Source organism: Columba livia, chromosome 3 (genome assembly GCF_036013475.1).
Source record: "Columba livia isolate bColLiv1 breed racing homer chromosome 3, bColLiv1.pat.W.v2, whole genome shotgun sequence".
Classification (NCBI taxonomy): domain Eukaryota; kingdom Metazoa; phylum Chordata; class Aves; order Columbiformes; family Columbidae; genus Columba; species Columba livia.
In genome coordinates this window covers 60712938-60732275 of record NC_088604.1, presented here as the reverse complement: position 1 = coordinate 60732275, position 19338 = coordinate 60712938, and the positions used below count along the sequence as shown (strand labels likewise).

The following is a 19338-nucleotide window of genomic DNA, read 5'->3' as shown; positions in this document are numbered from 1 at the left end:
TGACAGTTTAATCAGTGAAATGTTTAAACTCACATTAAACTTGAAATACATGAGTTACTTTTAGTTTAGTTTGTTTGGAAATAATGAGAATTGCATTGGTCAAACAGTCCATATTTTTGTAATCTCTATTTAGTAGCTACTTTCTTCCAGGTGGTGTTGGTCTTCAGGATGCTGAGCAGAGTCAGTGGCAGTAAGGAACCCTATTGCACAGAAGTTCAAACCCAAGTTACTCCATATCTGGAGAGTTTACCTTTATGCTTGAAAACATTTGAATTAAAAGTTAGTTTATAAATTGGAGACAGTGACTGTCTTCCCAGATCCGTACATTACTTAGCACTTACAAATTTTTCCTAACATAAAAATAAATCAGTCACCACACCGAAAGACAAATACTCTTATAATAAAGCTTGCTCTTCTCATAAGTAGCTTTATGAAAGGCAGCCCCAGCTTGTCTAAAGAGCCATTTGTTTATCAAAAGTTACGGGACTCTACAGTAGAGGAATCATAAAAGGAAGAAAGAATCAGACAACCTATTAAAGGTTGAAAATTACAAGTATTTGCCAGCTTGACACCTGGCACTCAACATATGACCAAGTTGCAGAAAGAAGTATTTCAAATAATGTTTAATATTTTCTCTAAGGAGCACAGTAATGACAACTGTACCAGAGTTTGCACCTCTTCTGTGGAGACATCTGTGCATCCATAAGAAAATGGCATATGTATTTCTTCATTATCTTTGTTCTGTTATAGCAGATAAAACCAAAACTGAAGAAAGGCATGGTTGGCCAGGACTGGTAAAATAATTTGCCCCATATTTTGATGCTATCTTCGCTTGAAAATGTTTTTCCAACATACTATCAATGTACCAGTTCACGAGGAGCAAATCAGAAATTTTTGTGTTTAGGGTTGAGCTGCAGTTGATCTCTAAAGCGGGAAGAACTCATGATTTGAGTTCAAAGTCCAGCTTTCTGATGTCATCCTGAAAGGATGTTTCATATTGGCTGCAGGAGTAGAAATTAGGGGCCTTACCTAAATGCACTGGAGACAAAAAATACTTAAGTCAATGGAAATAATTTGATTAACTTCTTTGCTTTTATTCTTTCTTGGACAATGTATGGACTAGTGGGCAAGCCAGATGATAGGAAACAGCAGAATGTGAACTTTGGAGGATACAAGAGTGTAATTTTACAGTAAGGAAAAACTATGCTTACTTAGGTTTAGTCTGGTGCTTTCCCTTATTAAATGGGCTGATTTGTATGGTCTGACAGCCGATAAAAGTCCAAATGCATCTTTCCAATAACATGTTCCGCTTGGCTGTTCTTTCAGCATTTCGAAGTTTGAAGAACGGTGCTGTTTCCTCTATGTGCTGCACAACTCGGATGACTTTCAAATCTATTTCTGCACAGAACTTCATTGCAGAAGGTGTGTCACTGTTATTATTTCAGACAAAAAATAAGACTTGTTATGGGGTAGATGGTGGCTGCATACACAGCAGGGGTTGACTGTTTCAGAACTGTGGTGGAAGCTGATTGGAGCACCCTCTGTGATCACCATCTTTCTTGCAAAGGCTTAGTTCTGCCATACCCTGGACATCTACGAGGTTTGAAGAGTCAAAGTGCAGGCTCAGATAAACATGAGAAACAAATATGATGACGTTTTTGTTTTTACACACTTTGGGATTATTTTTCTCATAGTCATATTAAGGCTTACTACAAATGTTTGTTTCCCCGAATCTGACAAAGCATCCTAAATTTTAAATGGGAACATTTGGGGTAACAACAAGACCTGGTTAAGATTTTTCTTTCACTGTAACTAAAATCGTATTTATGATTATGATAAGGCATACTTAATTTCCTTTACATTAACATCATGTTTACATATGTAAGGTTGTACCAGTATCCCTAGAGGAAACTTAGCAAGGGTTTGTTGCACAAAATTAGCAGTGGCTCAGCTTCTCTAAGCTGTATCTCTGCTCCATAAGCTTGAGGGCTGTGGTCTTGAATTGATCCAGAAGGCACTCCCGGAGGAAACTTCATGTCTTTTTGTGCTAAAAAAGGCTGCAGCTTCGTTCATTCATTACTTTAGTGAGAAGCATTCTCTTTCTCCTTACAATCTCAAGTGTGTTTTTGCCTTTCCCCCTGCCCCCTTTTAACAGGTTTTTTGACATGGTGAACAGTATCACTGAAGAAATAGGGAAGACTACAGAGGAAGGGGAATGTGATGGAGACTCTCTAGAGGTATTTTTACTACTTTATCTTTTTGTTCTTCCCCAGCATACCAAGAATTTGGGGCTTCTAGCATAGCATTTCACTGAAGGGAGTAAATTACTCGTCCCTTCTTTGGAAGAAGTTAAACAAGTTATTGTTTACAAAATTTTATTGTCTACTGTTTATAAATTAATGATTATTTTTAATGGTCCTCATGTAGTTCTTATAGCAGCCTAACTTTATCGCTCTTATTTCAGTTAGCATACTCACTTGAGAAGGTACTTTAGAATTCTCAAGTCGTTACAGAGCAACTCTTGTAACAGTTACCTCAGAGTGTAATCACAGCCTGGCAGCATTAGCATCTCTTCAGATTTTAAAGACTATATGTTGTCTATTTCATGCATCACTGGAATCATGTATGCTGACATTATTGGCAGGTCACCTGCATAAGAAGTTAGGATGTGACTGTGGTAGGGGAAGGGTTGTCCTTGCTGGTTACCATCTGTAGGCGAGCAGGGCAATGAACAGCAAACTCACATTGGATGATGTTGGTGCTGCTGGGTGTCTGTGTGTACCCTTGTATCGCTAACTCACGCTGAAGCTTAGGATGCCCTCCTGCTGCTGCCACCCCTCTTAGCCTGTTTATAGCTTGCCGGTGCATGCCAGTACCCGCTGTTCTTACCTTGGGCTTCTGTCTGAGTGTACACATAGTTGAGAAGTGAGTACAGGGCCATTAGTTGCAATGCGGTACTTGGGGTGTTCAGGCTTTCTTTCAGGTGGCAGGGAACAGCATAGAATATCAAAACTTGTGTACCCACATGAAAATCTGGTGTCCCAAAGATCCAGAGACACCCAGAACCACCTGAGAGAGTCAGGCAGGATAATGAATACAGACAGTCCTCTGTCCCAGTTTCGATGTTAGCATTTTATAATACATCTGAAATTGGAGATGAGACAAAGAGAAACCACTAGAGTAACTTGTGGGATAGAAAAATAGCCCATAATGAGAACCTCAGGGTGTCTAATTTGTTTGTTTTAGCAAAAAGAAAAGCAGTGGGTAACTTGGTTACAGTGGGTAATTATTTTACATGGAAAATTACTATGTGCTAATGGTCTCTTTAGTCTATTGAAGAAAAACATAATGAAATACAGTAACACCACAGAAATTTGAATTAAGAGGCATGACTTTACCATGAGGGTAATTAATTGTTGAAACAAAATAGTAAAGAAGTAGTGGATTCTCTCTTCTATTAAAAAGATAGCAGTCTTTATTTGGAAGAAAAGAAAAAATACTTTATCTAGGCATAAGCTACTGGGCTTAGCATGGGAGTGAGCGTGTGAAATTACATGTCTGTGTTACACAAGAGGACAGAACAGATAATCTATCTAATGACCATTCCCTGACTGGCTTTAAACTCTTTGAAATTCAGATTCACCCGAAACTGCACTTAATACACTGCAATCCTGACTAACCTCTGTTGGCATGCTCTGCTGGCTGACCTGGTACTGACCAAATTGAGGTTGTGCTGTTTTTGGAAGATGTGGTCAGGTCAGGAGAGCATCTGGAGCAAATTAAGTGCATCCTGCCTTGCGTGCTGTGTGTGTGGGAGCTGGAGTTCTCCACTGGGTGTGGAGTGCCCTCTGTCATCTTCTTTGGTCTCTACAGCAGCTGCCAGCAAGTAGCAGATGCTGTTGAGGAAGACAGATGATTGTATAATAACTGCACGGAACAGCGTAGCTTTATGTGCTTACCTGCAATGGATACCTCAGAAGCCAGTGCTCCCTGTACAGCCACTGCAGAAATGTAGGCATCTCGGTATGGTATCCGAATTGTCTTCTTGAAGTGTTTTTCTTTTTTACTCCGTGGTCTGCAGAAAGCAACTAGCACCCTAGGTGCCTTGGTTCTGAGCACAGTGTCAGATGGAATAAATTGTATCCCTCTGTTTCATTTCACGTTGTTGTTTGCTTTGCAGTATGATTATGAATATGATGAAAACGGTGAACGAGTTGTTCTGGGGAAAGGAACTTACGGTATTGTATATGCAGGACGAGATCTGAGCAATCAAGTCAGAATCGCTATTAAAGAAATACCAGAGAGAGACAGCAGGTATAGTAACTATGGCTGATTCCAGATTTTGTGCGTTACATAATTTCATCAGTAATGTGATCAACCAGTTTGCTGATCGGAGAGTACCTCTTCTACAAAGCTGCCCATACATTACCTGTCTGTGGTATATAGTAGTGTTTCCTATTGTTATGATTAGATGTTTCCAAGTTGCAGTATAAATTATAATCACAACTGAGACTTTAGATGTTTACCGGTTTTGGTACTAGTACTTAATAATATTTTTTCTTTGCAAAATAAATATTGCTGAATTACAAAAATCACACTCAAACACTTAGTGATCAGCCCTGTTTGCTTAGGCAAGTCCTTGTAAAAGAATTATTGAAATTCATTATTTGTGGTGTCCTTTAAAACTATGAACTGCTGGTAGACGCATTTTCCTTTCCTGTTTGTGCATCATTTATTATGAAACCCTTTAACATTAGAATGAATCACCTGGAATTACATTTTTATCACCATTTTTTTTAAAGCAGAGTCTCTTTATATATATTGCTCTCACTCACTTATAAAAGCTGCCTTGTGAAGAGCAGACACTTGATGTCCTTGGTACTTGTATATCTGAAAGCTTGCAGTATATCCTATTTTGAATACCTCGCTTTCCACAGATACTGTGATAAAAGTGACAGGAAATATAAAGGTTTTTTTCAAATGAAACTGACTGTATTAAACTGTCAAGTTATTCTTAAATTCTACATTAGCCTTTGATTTTTGTAGTCAAGTGCTGTACAAGCTGCTTCTTAACAAGTAACTTGAGGGCCTGGATCTTTAAAGTACCTTTCAGACAGACTGTGGAATATTATCAAGACTGTAACTCAGGCTCATGTTCAGGAAAATTTTAAAAAGCAGGAAATAGTCATTGCCGTGGTTGGTAACAGAAAGATAAATCCCTTGGTTAAACAAATAATTTTTAAGAAGGAAGATCTGATGAAGACAGAACACCTCTTGGGTAGTAGGAGGAATTGCATACTAAATGCATGTAGGTAAAATACTGAGTGTACCAACTGGTGAATTTTTGCCCATCATTTCAATCAGGAATGGAATCCGTATTTCCAAGTTTCTTGTCTACTTTTACCGATTTGGCTTTTTTTGTTTACTACTGTGATCTAAGGGATAGCTTGTCCTTCAGCAGGATTTTTCATATTTTGGCATACTGCATTTCCTCCACAGGAGGAAATAGCTGTATCCTTGTTTGTGCAGTGTTCAATCTACAGCTAATATCAGGAAGAAATCTGGTTTTACCCGTCCCTGCAAAGCAGGCATCTTAGAGTGCTGGTATTCAAAACAGATACAAGAGGCTGTTCTAACCCACCACAATGGCTGTTATTCCACTCACTTATATCTAGAATGGATGTCCCTTGGGTAAAACTGCTGTTTGTGGAAAAGGACCATTGTTCTCTACAACCTATCCCGCATCAAATACTGTTATTTAAATTGTAGTGGAGCCTAGATGTTGACAGGACACTGTGCGATAACTCTTTTAAAGTTTTCTTTGTGTAATTTCCCTGTGTCTTAGCTCAGTTTCTTTTTCATGGGTCTCTCTTGTGGACCTTCCTTTGGTTATTCTGTCCTCACTTAGTTGTTCTTTTCATTGATGTTTAAAAATGAATCCTACGAAATCTTTTTGAATTAATGTGTATATTGGCTGTTCAGTATGGATACATGTGTGATCTAATAATTTTTCCATACTCATATTTTAAAGATAGTAGAACATAGATAATGGAAAAGGGAATCCTTGCCATCCTCTAGATTGTTACTGTAAATTTAACTTCAAGATGTGTTATAATGAGTCCTTACTTTCTGAGAAATTATGTAAAACAACCTCTTGGCTCAAAAGCAGAGTTGCAAGTTTTGTATATGCTAAGAAGTTTGTTTGTAGTGACTGTGGTTAATAGAAAGATAGCCTGAATAGAGCATTAAATACTTTAAAAGGAGGTGGGGAACAAACCACAGATTTTTTTTTTTTTTTCCAATAAACATTTTAAAAGAATTTTCAATAGAAAAGGTTTCAGGTTCAATGTGTAAAGCATACTGGAAAAGAGATCATTAAGAAGCTCTTAGTCTTTCTTGTAGACTTTCAAAAATATTTACAGGCTTCCAGGACAAATTTCAAGTATTAAAATTTATTATTTTATTTCTGATTATTTATAACCTGATCTTTTAGTACTTTGAAAGAAATCTATAGAAAGAAAAGGGTTAATCTCCAAAGTTAATTCTTACCACTTCCAAAGTAGAAATCACCGTATTTTGGATTTGTAAGAATTAACTTAGTTCTGAGTCAGAACATGGCTAGAAATGCAATGATTTCTGTACAAAAACAGTGAGGTTTTTTATACCACTGTAAGTTAAATATAAACCACTGAATAATTTACTTAATTGTCAGGAAATGTTAGATTATGGAGACATTGTGAAAGAAAAGGAAACATGCCTGCAGTACTGTTGCCCTCAAATGCATTTCCAGTACTACAAAATCATACCAGTGGCCATATCAACTTTCAAGTTAAAGTAAAATCATATTAGGTAGGTAATAAGATTTAGCTTTCTAGGATTTAGAGGTTTTTCTTCTTTATACCATTTAAAATCTTCTAATGACTTAGTTCTAAAATTACAAATGCTTCATCCCCCTGGAGAATATTCTTACGGCTTTATTTGCTAAATTATTTTAGTTGCTCAAGATGCAATTAACTGTGCAGAGGGAAGAATTATAATGGCCTTGCTGTTGCTGCTCTGAATGAATATCCCATTAGTAGGACTCAGGGATATAATATTTGATTTTCATTTCTGAATGACTAACAGTGTAGTCAGAATCTTTGAAGTCATGTGCGGAGAGGCAAGCCAAAACTCAAATGAGTTTTTAGTAAAGACTTGGAGCTGCATATTCACAGTTTTCATTAACCAAATACTTTGCTTTCCTTGTTTTCTGCAACAGTTGTTTTCCAGAGGGACTTTCAGATGGCCACCTTTTCTTTTATCTTTTTTTTTTTTCTTTAGAGTTCAGCCTCCACTTCTAACTTGATGCTGTTGATAGGGTGAGCTGGTAACTACCTACCCCAAAAGGGAGGGGAGTTCGCAGGCAGTGTTCCCCTAAAAACTTCCATTGCATTTGTGCTTTGATTGTATTCCTGGCACTGGCACCTCACTGGGTCCAGGGACAGCAGACTCCTGGAACCAAGGCAGCAGGAAGCTATCTCCTCAAGCCCCAATAAATAAAATAAGTTTTCTGCTAGTTCATTAGAGGATGAGAATGTAACAGTGTTGGTGTGAAGTCTGTGCTGAGAGTAACCTGGTGAAGGTGTCAGTAAAACTATTCCTTTTGGTGGCAAGTAGCTGCAAGGTTGAGTTTGCAGTTACATTCAGTTCTCCCTCAGTATAAGCATCTGAATATCTTCTGCTTGCTCAAGACTCTGCAGCTCCTTCTCACATCTGGACGGATAGAAGAAGGTCTGTGTCCTTCATCTATGTCAGCTACCCTGAAAGTCTGACTGCAGGTGTTAGTGTTTTAGTGAAAACTCCACCAGATTCTTGGTGCATTGTCTACGTTTTGCCAGACAATATGCAAACCTGGGAGCTGACCTGCTCCTAGCTCACCCCTGGTTAGAAGAGCAGTGTTCAGGCTGGCTCAGAGAGCTCATCAGCTGCTGAGCTCTGGTAGTGTTCCACAACACAGAAGGATCTGGACTCCAGAAACCTTCTTGGCAAAAGGGCAGCTGAAAAGTTTGTCTCTGGAAAAAATACTTGACATTGAACTAAATTACATTTGAAATTGTTTTGATCAGTTCTTCTGAATATCTCCCTGTGAAATGATTCCTGGTTTCTTACTCTGATAGATATCCACTCTTGCTTTCAAATAAGACTCCTACTTTAATTAAAATCTATATGGTGATTTGTTTTCATTATAGATTTTAATTCCAGAGTAACTTTCTGACTTACTAGTTCACTTTGGCACTAGTCTGAAGCCGACTGCTTGCCCAACTGTTTATTTTCTTTGAGTTAGGCTGGAGAGGAGTTACTTCCACAGCCTTTGTTTTACTCAGTCCATCTATGTAGAGTTACAACATTTTGTGTGTATGAATACACAATATTATGTATATTTTATATATGTTATGTCTATGTATATATGATTTTTTTTTTTTTTTTTTTTAGTATGTGGTGGCCACAACCCCTGTTGCTAAATGCATCTAACAGTCATTTTCAGTGTAAATGTGTTTCATGGGACCTAAAGTAGAACTTCAGCTACTGCAGTAAACACAAGACTTCCTTCCTGAAGGTCAATGTTGAATACACTGTTGCTTTTCTTTCCAGGTACTCCCAGCCTCTGCATGAAGAAATAGCTTTGCATAAGCATCTCAAACATAAGAACATTGTCCAGTATTTAGGCTCTCTTAGTGAGAATGGCTTCATTAAGATATTCATGGAACAGGTGCCAGGAGGTAAGTTGTAGGGGAGACTGGTGTAGTGGTTGGTTGGTTTTGGGTTTTTTAATATTTTAAAAATATAAAAACTTGTAGTACTGCAACCAGATATATTCCATGCAAATGTAATATTCTTTAATATCTCTTTCCTAAATTAATGGGGAAGAGTGTGTCTTCAAAGTGCTTTGAGTCCTCTAATTCAGTATTTAGATGGGATGTGCTACAGATCATTGCTGTGGCAAGTGGGCTCCTTTTAGCTACAGGTGAGATGACCTGTGGTTATATCCTACTGGAAAGGCTGTATTGAGTCTCAGATGGCTGAGCCTTCCCTGGGTATCTGACACAGTGAATGGAGAGTGATGATTATTGCTTCTGTTTGAGACCAAAGAACTCGCAGCAACCAGACACAACAAAAATCCCACTTCTCAAGAAACGGTGGATTTGGTGTATGTACAAAGACATGCGTATGCGCATCCACCCCTCTTCATTCTTTTACAACATTCCTCTGGGGCAACTACTCTCCAGGCAGAGGAGAGACATGAGCACGTTGTTTAGTGGTTTCTGATGTGCTGCTCTGCTGCAGCTGAGGCCAGTGGAGATACTGAGACTCTTTTTAATTATTCAGGCAAGTTATGATGCAAGTAAGCATTCTCCTGGAGGGGCCTTTGGTTATAGTAGAGGTGCCAACACTTGGTTTGGGATTGATGTTTATTACTTTTTTTTTTCCTTTGGGGGAGAAGGCAGAATTTAATTAGACTTTTACTCTCACATTTTTGCTTTCCAAAATTATAGGCAGCCTTTCTGCTCTTCTACGATCAAAATGGGGACCATTAAAAAACAATGAGCAGACAATTGGCTTTTACACCAAGCAGATTCTTGAAGGATTAAAATACCTCCATGATAATCAAATAGTGCATCGAGACATAAAGGTAAGGATTTACAGGGACTTTAAGTCTGATAGTGTTATGTAACTGCATAACCATTTATTTGTCCTGTAATTTAAAAGCTTTTTTTCTGAAAGTTCTTCCTTGTCACATACCTTCTCTGCTGTTCTGAAGTGTGGGTTAGTAAGTGAACTGTTGTGGATTTGAACTTGCACCAACAAAATATATTGTTTTTATTTTAGAAGAACTGATGTGTAGATACTTAAGATGTGATAAAGTGGATATTTTTATTTCTGTTTTCAATTACATGGTCAAACTTTCATAAAGCATATTAGAAGTGGAGATGGTTGTGGATGAGATGTTAACAGGCTCTTTTCCGAAGAGATTGCAGATGAAAAGGCTTCCTTTAAAAAAATAAAATAAAATTATGTTTTCTCTCTCTTAGTATTTGTCAACTGAATTTCTGTAGTAGGGGAAGTTCACTTTGAGATAAAGTTTCTGATTATGGGATTACGTAAAGCAAGAACACTATTGATTCCTCTTTCATCTCCCCTCTTAAGAGCCTTAGGAAGTAATTGTTACTAACAAGTGCATTGTAGAAACAGGCTATTCAAAAAGTCTTAGATGAAGAGTCAGCAGTGAAAAATAATTGCTCTGAATGTTCTGTTCCTCAGGGTGATAATGTGCTTATCAACACGTACAGTGGAGTGTTAAAGATTTCAGATTTTGGAACTTCAAAGAGACTTGCAGGAATCAACCCATGTACTGAAACTTTCACTGGTATGTGCCCAAAGGAGGCTCTTCCCTCATTCAAACTGTGCTTGTAGGGTCAGAATCCACAGCTGCTGAACTTTCATTGACTTCAAAGTGATATAAAATGTTTCTGCAAGAATAACTCTTTGTATATCCAATCTTAAGCTATAAACTGTCCAAAGAGAATGCTGTTTTGGAAGTTCTACTTGAGATGTGAAAGTCCTTTACAACAGAAGAGCTGTTTCTTGCCTGTGTTGTATTTGAGTCTGTCTCTTCTGTGTGCGTGTTTTTTTCATCTTGCTGATAGAAGACTAACGTTTTTCTTTCCTGACTGGCTTGGACATTCTAGCTTCCAGCTCCAGAATTGCTAATCTACTGAGCCTGTCATTAACTTGATCCTCGTTCTGCTTGGTAATTTGGTTTGGATGTTAAATCATACAGTTGCACTGCATTAAATAATTATACAAAATGAGAAATGACTATTATTTTAAATCCATCCTCTGCTCTTCTATTTCTGCTCTAAATGGAACAGAATGCAGAATGATGTGTCAAGTTGATGCCCTTACTTGAGAAAAAAATGTTCATATTATCTGCAGATTTTGGTTCAGGTTCTGGGCTTCACATCCTGTTTCTCTCTGGATACAATTCAGAGTGATCTTCTTTATTTTAGTCTGAATTTATAGTACAGTAAGTGAAAATTGTGTCTGATCCAAAGCTTCTTGTGAAGCATCTTACTAATTGTCATTGACTTTGAAAAGTGATATCATTGGATCAGTAGATCATATCAGATGCTTTTAGCACAAGTAATATTTTTAATAGTATGTTGAGTTTTATGTAGGATGGATATGGAAATTTTTTAATAATAAAGAGTATTATTTTTAACTCCCCCGATATTGCTCACTCACTCTACAGTGATTTTTGTTCCTCTTGTCCTTTAGCTGTCTGTGTCATTACTGCACCTAAGTAAAAATGAGTATGTTTTAAACAGGTACCCTTCAGTATATGGCACCAGAAATCATAGACAAAGGGCCACGCGGCTATGGGAAGGCTGCAGACATCTGGTCCTTGGGATGCACAATCATTGAGATGGCTACAGGGAAGCCCCCATTTTACGAACTGGGCGAACCACAAGCAGCTATGTTTAAGGTCAGGCATCTTCCTTGTGCAGCTCAGACCAGTATTTGTTAACACAGGAAATCATATGACTGTTTTGGAGAAACTAGAATTAGAGATTGCAGGAAAAGAAGATAAAGGAAATGCTTGGTTAGTGAAGATGCTAAGAAGAATGAGCTGATTCACTGAGTGGGAGTGCTATGGAGTTTTGAAGAGAGTAATGGAGCAACAGCAGCTATTCAGCAGCCTGGGTGATGAAAACAAAACAAAAAAAAAACTGAGGAAAGAAGCAGTTTTCTGCTTTGCAGGAGCCTCTACTTGCATTTTTTTCTTTAAAAATGTAATTATTTATTCAGTTTATAATAGTTTGTCCTTTTAATTAATAAATTAGTTACAAAAGGTAATATCAAAACTAGAGAGCAATATACCACTTTTACTATGTAAACACTTTTTGGATGCTATTTAATGTTTGGGAAAAGAGCAATGTATGTCATTGTTTCTCCCTTTATTTGCCACAGGTGGGAATGTTTAAAATACACCCGGAGATTCCTGAATCCATGTCTGCAGAAGCCAAGGCTTTCATACTGCGTTGCTTCGAACCAGATCCTGATAAACGAGCTTTTGCTCACGAGCTACTTATAGATGAATTCTTGAAGGTTTCAAGCAAAAAAAGAAAGTCTCCATCAAAACTGTCAGGTAAGCATTGCTAAATTTAATCTTGATTTTTTTTTTTTCTCTTCTCCTGATGGTACTGTTTCCTGAAACTGGAGACTTAACCTTTAAAATGAACACAGCAGATCCCCATGCCCGATGACTATTCAGTTTTAACCTTCTGTTCTAGCAACTTGCTGCAGACACACTGCAGAACTCTGTTCTGTTGTCACAGTGGAGATTTATATAAATATTTCCAATAAGGTTTCTAAAAGTCTATTTATGGTTTTGTGTGGCTTTTGTGTTTGTTTTTCAGTTGCATATGTTTTCACTCGAAGAATGTTTGCATAGAGTACATTATGTGAAAGGATAGAACATGCTATTGAGCCTCAGGGGAATTTTCTACAAGAGGAAAATAATTTTGTCCCATCATAAATGTGCATGCACTGCATTATTTTTGTTTCATGTACTCATTTCCTGTAGTGTCGTAAATTACGTAAAGTAATAAAGAAGTTTAGAGAGTACAAATGACATAGTCTGTGTCTGTGCATATATACATATGAAAATATCTTTTGTATATTTTTAACATGATACCTAAAAGAAAAATACTAGGTAACGAAGATGACATTGGATGAGTGCTTTTAACTTGATTTCCACCCGCCAGATTCAAATTAACTTTAAATAATAATAAATTACACTTTTAGAGATTGTAGACGAGAGAGTCCAGGTAGTCCATAATAATTGGAAGAGAGTGATCCTGTAGACTGTGCTTATTTTCTCAGTTTATTTCTGCACATTCAACTTTCTTTTTTTCTTTGTTTTTCTCCCACAGTTCTTTCAGCTAACACAAATGGTGAGTTTTAACATTTTCTCTGTGAAAATGTAACTGTGTAGATACCATGGTTATCACTTACTCTGGTGTAATTTGTCACACTAAAATAGTGCAAAGAGAAGTGGTCACAATTATGAAAAAGAAGTGACCTTTCTCTGTTAGGAACTTCTAATTCATTGTGCAAATTTAAAATACTGTTTGTTATCCTACCGGACTATGACTGACTTGTCTGGGCAGGTGGGTAATACAGGCCTGAAGAGCTGCCCTGTTGCTACAGGGCCTTTTAGTGGAAATCCAAACAAGAAACCAAATGGCTGGTTTGTAGTAGAAATAGATCCAAGGTTTTTGGAGGCAGATAACACAGAATTTTATTAGGTTAAATTCTATACCTGAAAAAAGTATAATGCATTTGAGACCCTTTTTCAGGCCTGGCTATGAGACAGTCATATCTTTCAGGAAATTAACTGGGGGGTGGAAACAAACAAACACATAGTTAACTTCATGGCAAGTTGCTATCAAAGTACATTTTGAAATGTGCACATGTGATATAGGTAGGAATAGTTTCTTGCGACATTAGTGTGTGCTCTGGATTTAAAAATGAAAGTTCTGACTTAACGTGCATGTTTATGTTTGGTCGAAGACTATGAACTAATTAAACTTATACAAAATAATCTGATTTAAAATGTATCCTATGTGTGTTATAGTATTTATATTTCTATGTGTTGTATAAAATATATATATTTTTTTTTTAATAGACATGAAATTAAGATTTTGGAAGGTGCTTACCCTGTAGAAATATTTTGCTACTTCTGAAAGTGTATACTGGTGGTCTGAGATTTGCATTCACTCCAGTGGTGAAGTTTTCTAAGTGAACTTGAAAAGATCCCAGCGTTTGCCTGTTTTGGGAAGCTTTTGAATAAAACATAACTGAAAGATAACACTGTTCCAGGAGAATAAGCTTGAGGAAGTTTTTTGTCAATTTTGTTTTTAATATTTTGTTATGGTGTAGGAGAAGATTTGGAGTCTTTCTGTTTCCTCTGAAAAGAATAACCTTCAATAACACTTCAGAACTGTGATGGCACCATTAAGTTCTAATTTCTGAATATTCCTATGTGAATAGAGTATCTTCGGAGTATATCCTTGCCTGTCCCTGTTCTGGTGGAAGATACAAGTAGCAGCAGTGAATATGGTTCAGTCTCACCTGATACGGAATTAAAAATTGATCCATTCTCTTTCAAAACAAGAGCCAAATCCTGTGGAGAAAAAGACGGGAAGGGAATTCGGTCCCTTTTTCTGAGGTAAAGAGCTATCTGGCATTTACATGACACAGTAGATTAGGAATATGTGCATTGGGGTGGTTTTCATAGAGTTTCTTTTCACCGAGTATCTTTCATTCAGCATCCCAGATGAAAATTTTGAGGATCACAGTGCACCTCCTTCACCAGAAGAGAAAGATTCTGGGTTTTTCATGCTGAAGAAGGATAGCGAAAGGAGAGCCACCCTTCACAGGATACTAACTGAGGACCAAGAGCAGGTGGTGAGGAACTTGATGGAAGCTTTGGCTCAGGTAAAGTAATTTCAAAAGGCAGCAAAAACATTATGGAATTTGAAGACTTATCTGCAATTACCTGGAACTTTTGAAATTACACATAGTAAAGCAATTAAAGAAGAAAGTTCAGTTAAACTAGAAAGCATACACTGTGTGAGCTTTCAGTTTGTTTTATGTGGGCTATGAAAAATAGGCTTTACACTTGTTTATACTGCATTACATATGCCTTTTGTGTTGTTTGTAAATATTATATGTATGCCTGCGTGTTAGTGTTGGCCAGACAACAGAAAAAAAATGGTATTTCATGGTATTATATTTCGCCTGTGTTTTTTTGTTTGTTTTTGTTTTTTTTTAAATGGGACTGAGGCTGTTGGTTCAACTCATGCAAGACAGATCATCCCCAGGAGGTAATTACCTTGCCCCCCTTTTTAGTATAGTTCCATCTTCTGTCTGACTGGTTTAACAGAGGGAGGTTTAGGTCTTTTGGCCTGCTCTGGCCTTATGTTAGGTTATTGTGTAGAAAAAATGGGGCTAACTGGTAAACCATTGCCTTCTAGTTAACAGCATAACAGGGAAAAGGGGGAGGCTAGTGAGAAAATAAGTTGCAGCTATTCTTTACAGCAGTTGGGAGCACATATGGAGGGGAGGGAAGATGGAGTAAGAGCAAACAACAAAATAATTGCAGAATGACCTTTTGCCACTCCTTCGTGGGGTGATTCATGGTGATGTGTTGGTTCAGAATGACAGGTCATGACCACACTGCTAAATGTTGCAACACCGTAATTGGATGACATGATTTTTTTTGTTATTGTTTGTGATGTGTTAGTAGTTAATTGACTCTCTTCGTTCTCAAGGTGAAGTATTGCTGCTCTAAAACATGTTTGTATAAAATGTGACAACTCATCTTCTAAAGATAGTACTGTTTAGAAAATGAGGCAAACCAATATGATTCTTCTGCATGTACAACAGTTAATGAAATTGGAAATTGCTGCCATACCAATAAAAAGAGCTTTTAACTCCTGGTGGCATTGGGGGGCGAACCCACAGTTGTCCTGGTGACTATAGTCCTGGTAACTATAGAAAGTGTTAAAATAGAAGGCAGTAAGAGATGCCTGTGATCTGTGCTGTGCTGCAGTGTTGCTATAATAGATGCAGTTGTTAGCATGTGGATGAAAGGAATTATCAGTGATTCCAAGAGGCTGAAACTCAATCACAAGATCCAGAGAGGATGCTTGGTGTTTCCTCACTTCCTCAGCTGTGGCTGGAACAGCCCAAGGTGGGAGCAGAGACACGGAGTTGTAGACCTGAAGAGTTCAAAGCATCTGCCCTTCCAGAGGATGTAGAACTCTGACTCCCAAACACCACTTTTTCCCTTGAGAGAGGGACCCTGGTCAAAGAGTAGGAAGCCCACTCAAACTACAAGAAAGTGGTGGTAACTGCAGCTAAGGGGACGCTGAGTTGGTTTCATATGTCCTGCTTAAATGCAAGAAGTTACCAATAGATGGAAGCCTGATTTGCTTGTTACGCCTCATCAGGATTTAGACTTTGATAGTACTTTTCCCTTCACAAAAGCTTTTTCGTAAGAATGATTTCTACTAGGTCATTGGGTGTGGCAGCTAGGGGAGGAGAATGACCCTCCCAGAATAGCTCACTGTTCCATATTAGAGAGCCATACTGGTTTCCCTGTCCCCAGCGCACCTTGTTAGACTTGGATGTTCTAGTCTATGGCTACAGTGTGATGTGTGTCCACCTATCTGCCCTAATGGCTTTTAAATTTACACGAAAAAAAGAGATCAGCTACTGCATGACAGAATGTGGCATCCACTTCAGTATAGCAAATCATCAGGTGTTCCCGGCCACAGCTGAGGAAGTGAGGAAACACCAAATCAAAGCAGATCAGGATCAGAGGCTAGGATCCTTTATGTCAGAAATGGATTCTTTCGCCTATGGGCTGTTTGACTGCTCTAGAGCTGCTTTTCTTTTTTTAGTTTCTTTCTCTCTCATATAATCGAATTGTTTTTGCTTCATCCTGATAAGAATTAATCAACTGTAGTTAAAACCTCAGCATTTTGGCAAAAAGTTCTTGATGTCTGGCCAGCTGTAATAATCATGGCATGGAACAGGCAAATACAGCAGAACCAAACACCATATGTCCTCCTGTTACAGAGATCAATGTTAGATATCTTTAGTCTATATAAATAATTACTTCCTTCAGAATAAGCACATACTAGTTGTTCAACATGAAATATTATGGTTTTCTATCTCTGGCTTAATTTTTCAAGATTTGGAGTTAAAATTTGTATTCAGTTGGCTTAAATTTAGAGAGTGAATACAGCCCTCTGCTTCCTAGTTACTTACACTGGTTATTCTGATTAATGCTTTTGAGCTTTTTGTTACTTTGGTAGCTCATTCAAAAACACCAACAATTTTAAAAATAGGTACTTAGGTATTGTAATAGGAAGGTGAGAGACAAGTAGACCTGCTTTAAGAATAGCTAAGTCTAAAAGTTCCATATCAAGGAAAATTATGTGGGGAAGAACCAGTGTCTTGCTGAGCTTTTTGTGTAACTTTGACTAATCCCTTCTTTTAAATGCTACTGTCAGACTGTGCATGTTGTCTCTTAGAGGCACTCTGAAATCAGAGGCATTGCAAAGTACACATTTGCAACTAGAAGTAGGGTGTAATATTTGGTGCATATTTATTAATTTCCTTTCACTCCTGTAAAATGAGACACACAGACTATAGTGTGCACGCATACTTCAGTAACTGATATAAACCCAAGTTGACCACTTTCTGGTCAAGTCATCTGCATTATCAGGGAGCTGTGCTGCTGTAGTTATGCTGCTACCGTTACCTGGCCTGCAGCTGCACACCTTTCCCTTAACAGCAGCAGGAGAGTTTCTGAAAATCCATTTTGCCAGCTGATGTTATTGACTAGAGTCCCTCTGGGTGTACATTTCAAAAGGTGGCTATGAAAACTTGATTTTCCTCTCTCTTCCACCAGGGAGCTGAAGAACCCAAGCTAAAATGGGAACATATCACAACGCTGGTTTCCAGCCTCAGAGAGTTTGTACGGTCCACTGATCGCAAAATCATCGCAAACACTCTTTCAAAATTGAAACTGGAGCTCGACTTTGACAGCCATGGTATCAGTCAAGTGCAGCTTGTGCTGTTTGGTTTTCAAGATGCTGTAAGTCATTTTTACTAAGAACTTCTTGCACAAAACTGCCAAAAGCTTGAAGCCAGAAGCAACTTTGTTAACTTCCATTCAGAGTTACTGAAACAATAATATTTGAGGGCTATAATAACAAAACCCAGCCCGCAGCCATGACTTGGTTGGGTTGCCAAGTGATCCTTTGGCAGGACACAGACCCTGAACACAACTGTTGAGATTTTGCTGATTAAAGATCTAGAAGGTTCAGCATGGTTGTGTAAACATTATGTCATAATACTAAAGCAGTAAAGCCTTTTTAAAAGCCCTTTTAAACCCTTGTTTTGGAGAGTTTTCTGGTAAATAAGACCAACACTGAATGTCAGGCTTATCCTACATAAATGTAGATCTCTTGAATTTGGCCTCCCTTGTAAACTAATGCATTAAACCACTCTATGCAGCCAGTAGTAGTCTACCTTACAATATTGTATTGAGTTCTTATTCTAGTATTTTTGGTTAGCAGCAGATTTCTACAAAAACTAGACATTTTCATTTCAATTTGTAATAAGCAGGATAAGAAGGAAGAAAAACAGGTTACTTTTCTGTTAATAATTAATGCAAAATTTATTATTTCCTACAGTGAGCAAGCAAACACACACATTATACCCTTTAAGCAGTTAGTTTACTGAAAGCATTAAGCCTATTTGCTTGTGAAGTAACATTTAAATACATTAAGAAGAAAAACAAATACATTTTCTTAAGATGAATAACCAGCACGGGAAGGTGAAGCTGTGTTGGGCATAACTTGTCCAGACTGAAGTAGTAAAAATGAAATGGCAATCCAGGTAGGCATTTGAGGTGGGTGATTCTATTAACATTTAAGCCTGAGGCACTCTGACAAGTACAAGAGCTGTCAGAAGGATTGCATAGCATGTAAACTGTTTTTGTCGACTACACTGACAAGAATGAGATGCTGTTTACAAAAAAACCTGTCTGAAATGAATCTGTAAAAGAGAGGCTTCCACAAATGAAATTTTCTTTGAGTCTTCACTTTGAGTACATTTCAGCTCTCCATTCTGTTTAGCCTCATATTACTACTGTTTTGACACCTGAAAGAAAAAAAAAATCAAGGACAAGAAAAAAATTGAGATGGGGGAAGTATAATCATCTGGGTTGATTTTTTTCCTAATAGAGCTGTTGTTGGGCATCAGTTGTTCAGTGGTAATTGCCTAAGTCGTGTTCTTTTCTATAATTTTTTTTATCCTCTTCTGTTAACTTCATCATTACAAGTTTCTGAGTTTTAACTGATAAAATTGTCTTCCATTACTATGTATTATTTAACTAAGATAACACACAGAAAGTTCAAAGAAAAACTTTGCTTTCTATGTGCCCACTGTTAATTTTTATTTTTGACATACGTTAGATTTCTGTAATAGAAATCTGAAATCCAGATCAGTATCAAAACCTCAGATTCTGCAGAGACTAGGATATTGCTCAAAATGAGGAAAAGTAGTTGCCTTGTTCTCAGGACTTAATAAGGTAATCTCAAGTAACAAGGTTTAATAATCACAATATTCTCATCAGAGCAACCAAGAAAAAGTAGTTTTGTGCTGTAATCCAAATAGCTAAATCTCATCACAGTGGATTGTTGTGTTTTGACAAAG

At 37.6% G+C, this 19338-nt stretch overlaps 1 protein-coding gene across 1 annotated transcript in view; it reads left to right on the top strand.

Annotated features, from left to right (window-relative positions):
• Nucleotides 1-19338, top strand: part of MAP3K5 (mitogen-activated protein kinase kinase kinase 5) — a 104017-nt gene that overhangs the window by 73726 nt on the left and 10953 nt on the right. Inside the window, exons 13-24 of the mRNA XM_005509432.3 lie at nt 1327-1422; nt 2156-2237; nt 4181-4314; nt 8632-8759; nt 9534-9670; nt 10300-10405; nt 11367-11524; nt 12010-12187; nt 12975-12995; nt 14095-14272; nt 14373-14541; nt 17528-17713. Coding sequence (XP_005509489.3) covers nt 1327-1422; nt 2156-2237; nt 4181-4314; nt 8632-8759; nt 9534-9670; nt 10300-10405; nt 11367-11524; nt 12010-12187; nt 12975-12995; nt 14095-14272; nt 14373-14541; nt 17528-17713 — 1573 coding nt within the window. The remainder of the gene's footprint in view (nt 1-1326; nt 1423-2155; nt 2238-4180; nt 4315-8631; nt 8760-9533; nt 9671-10299; nt 10406-11366; nt 11525-12009; nt 12188-12974; nt 12996-14094; nt 14273-14372; nt 14542-17527; nt 17714-19338) is intronic.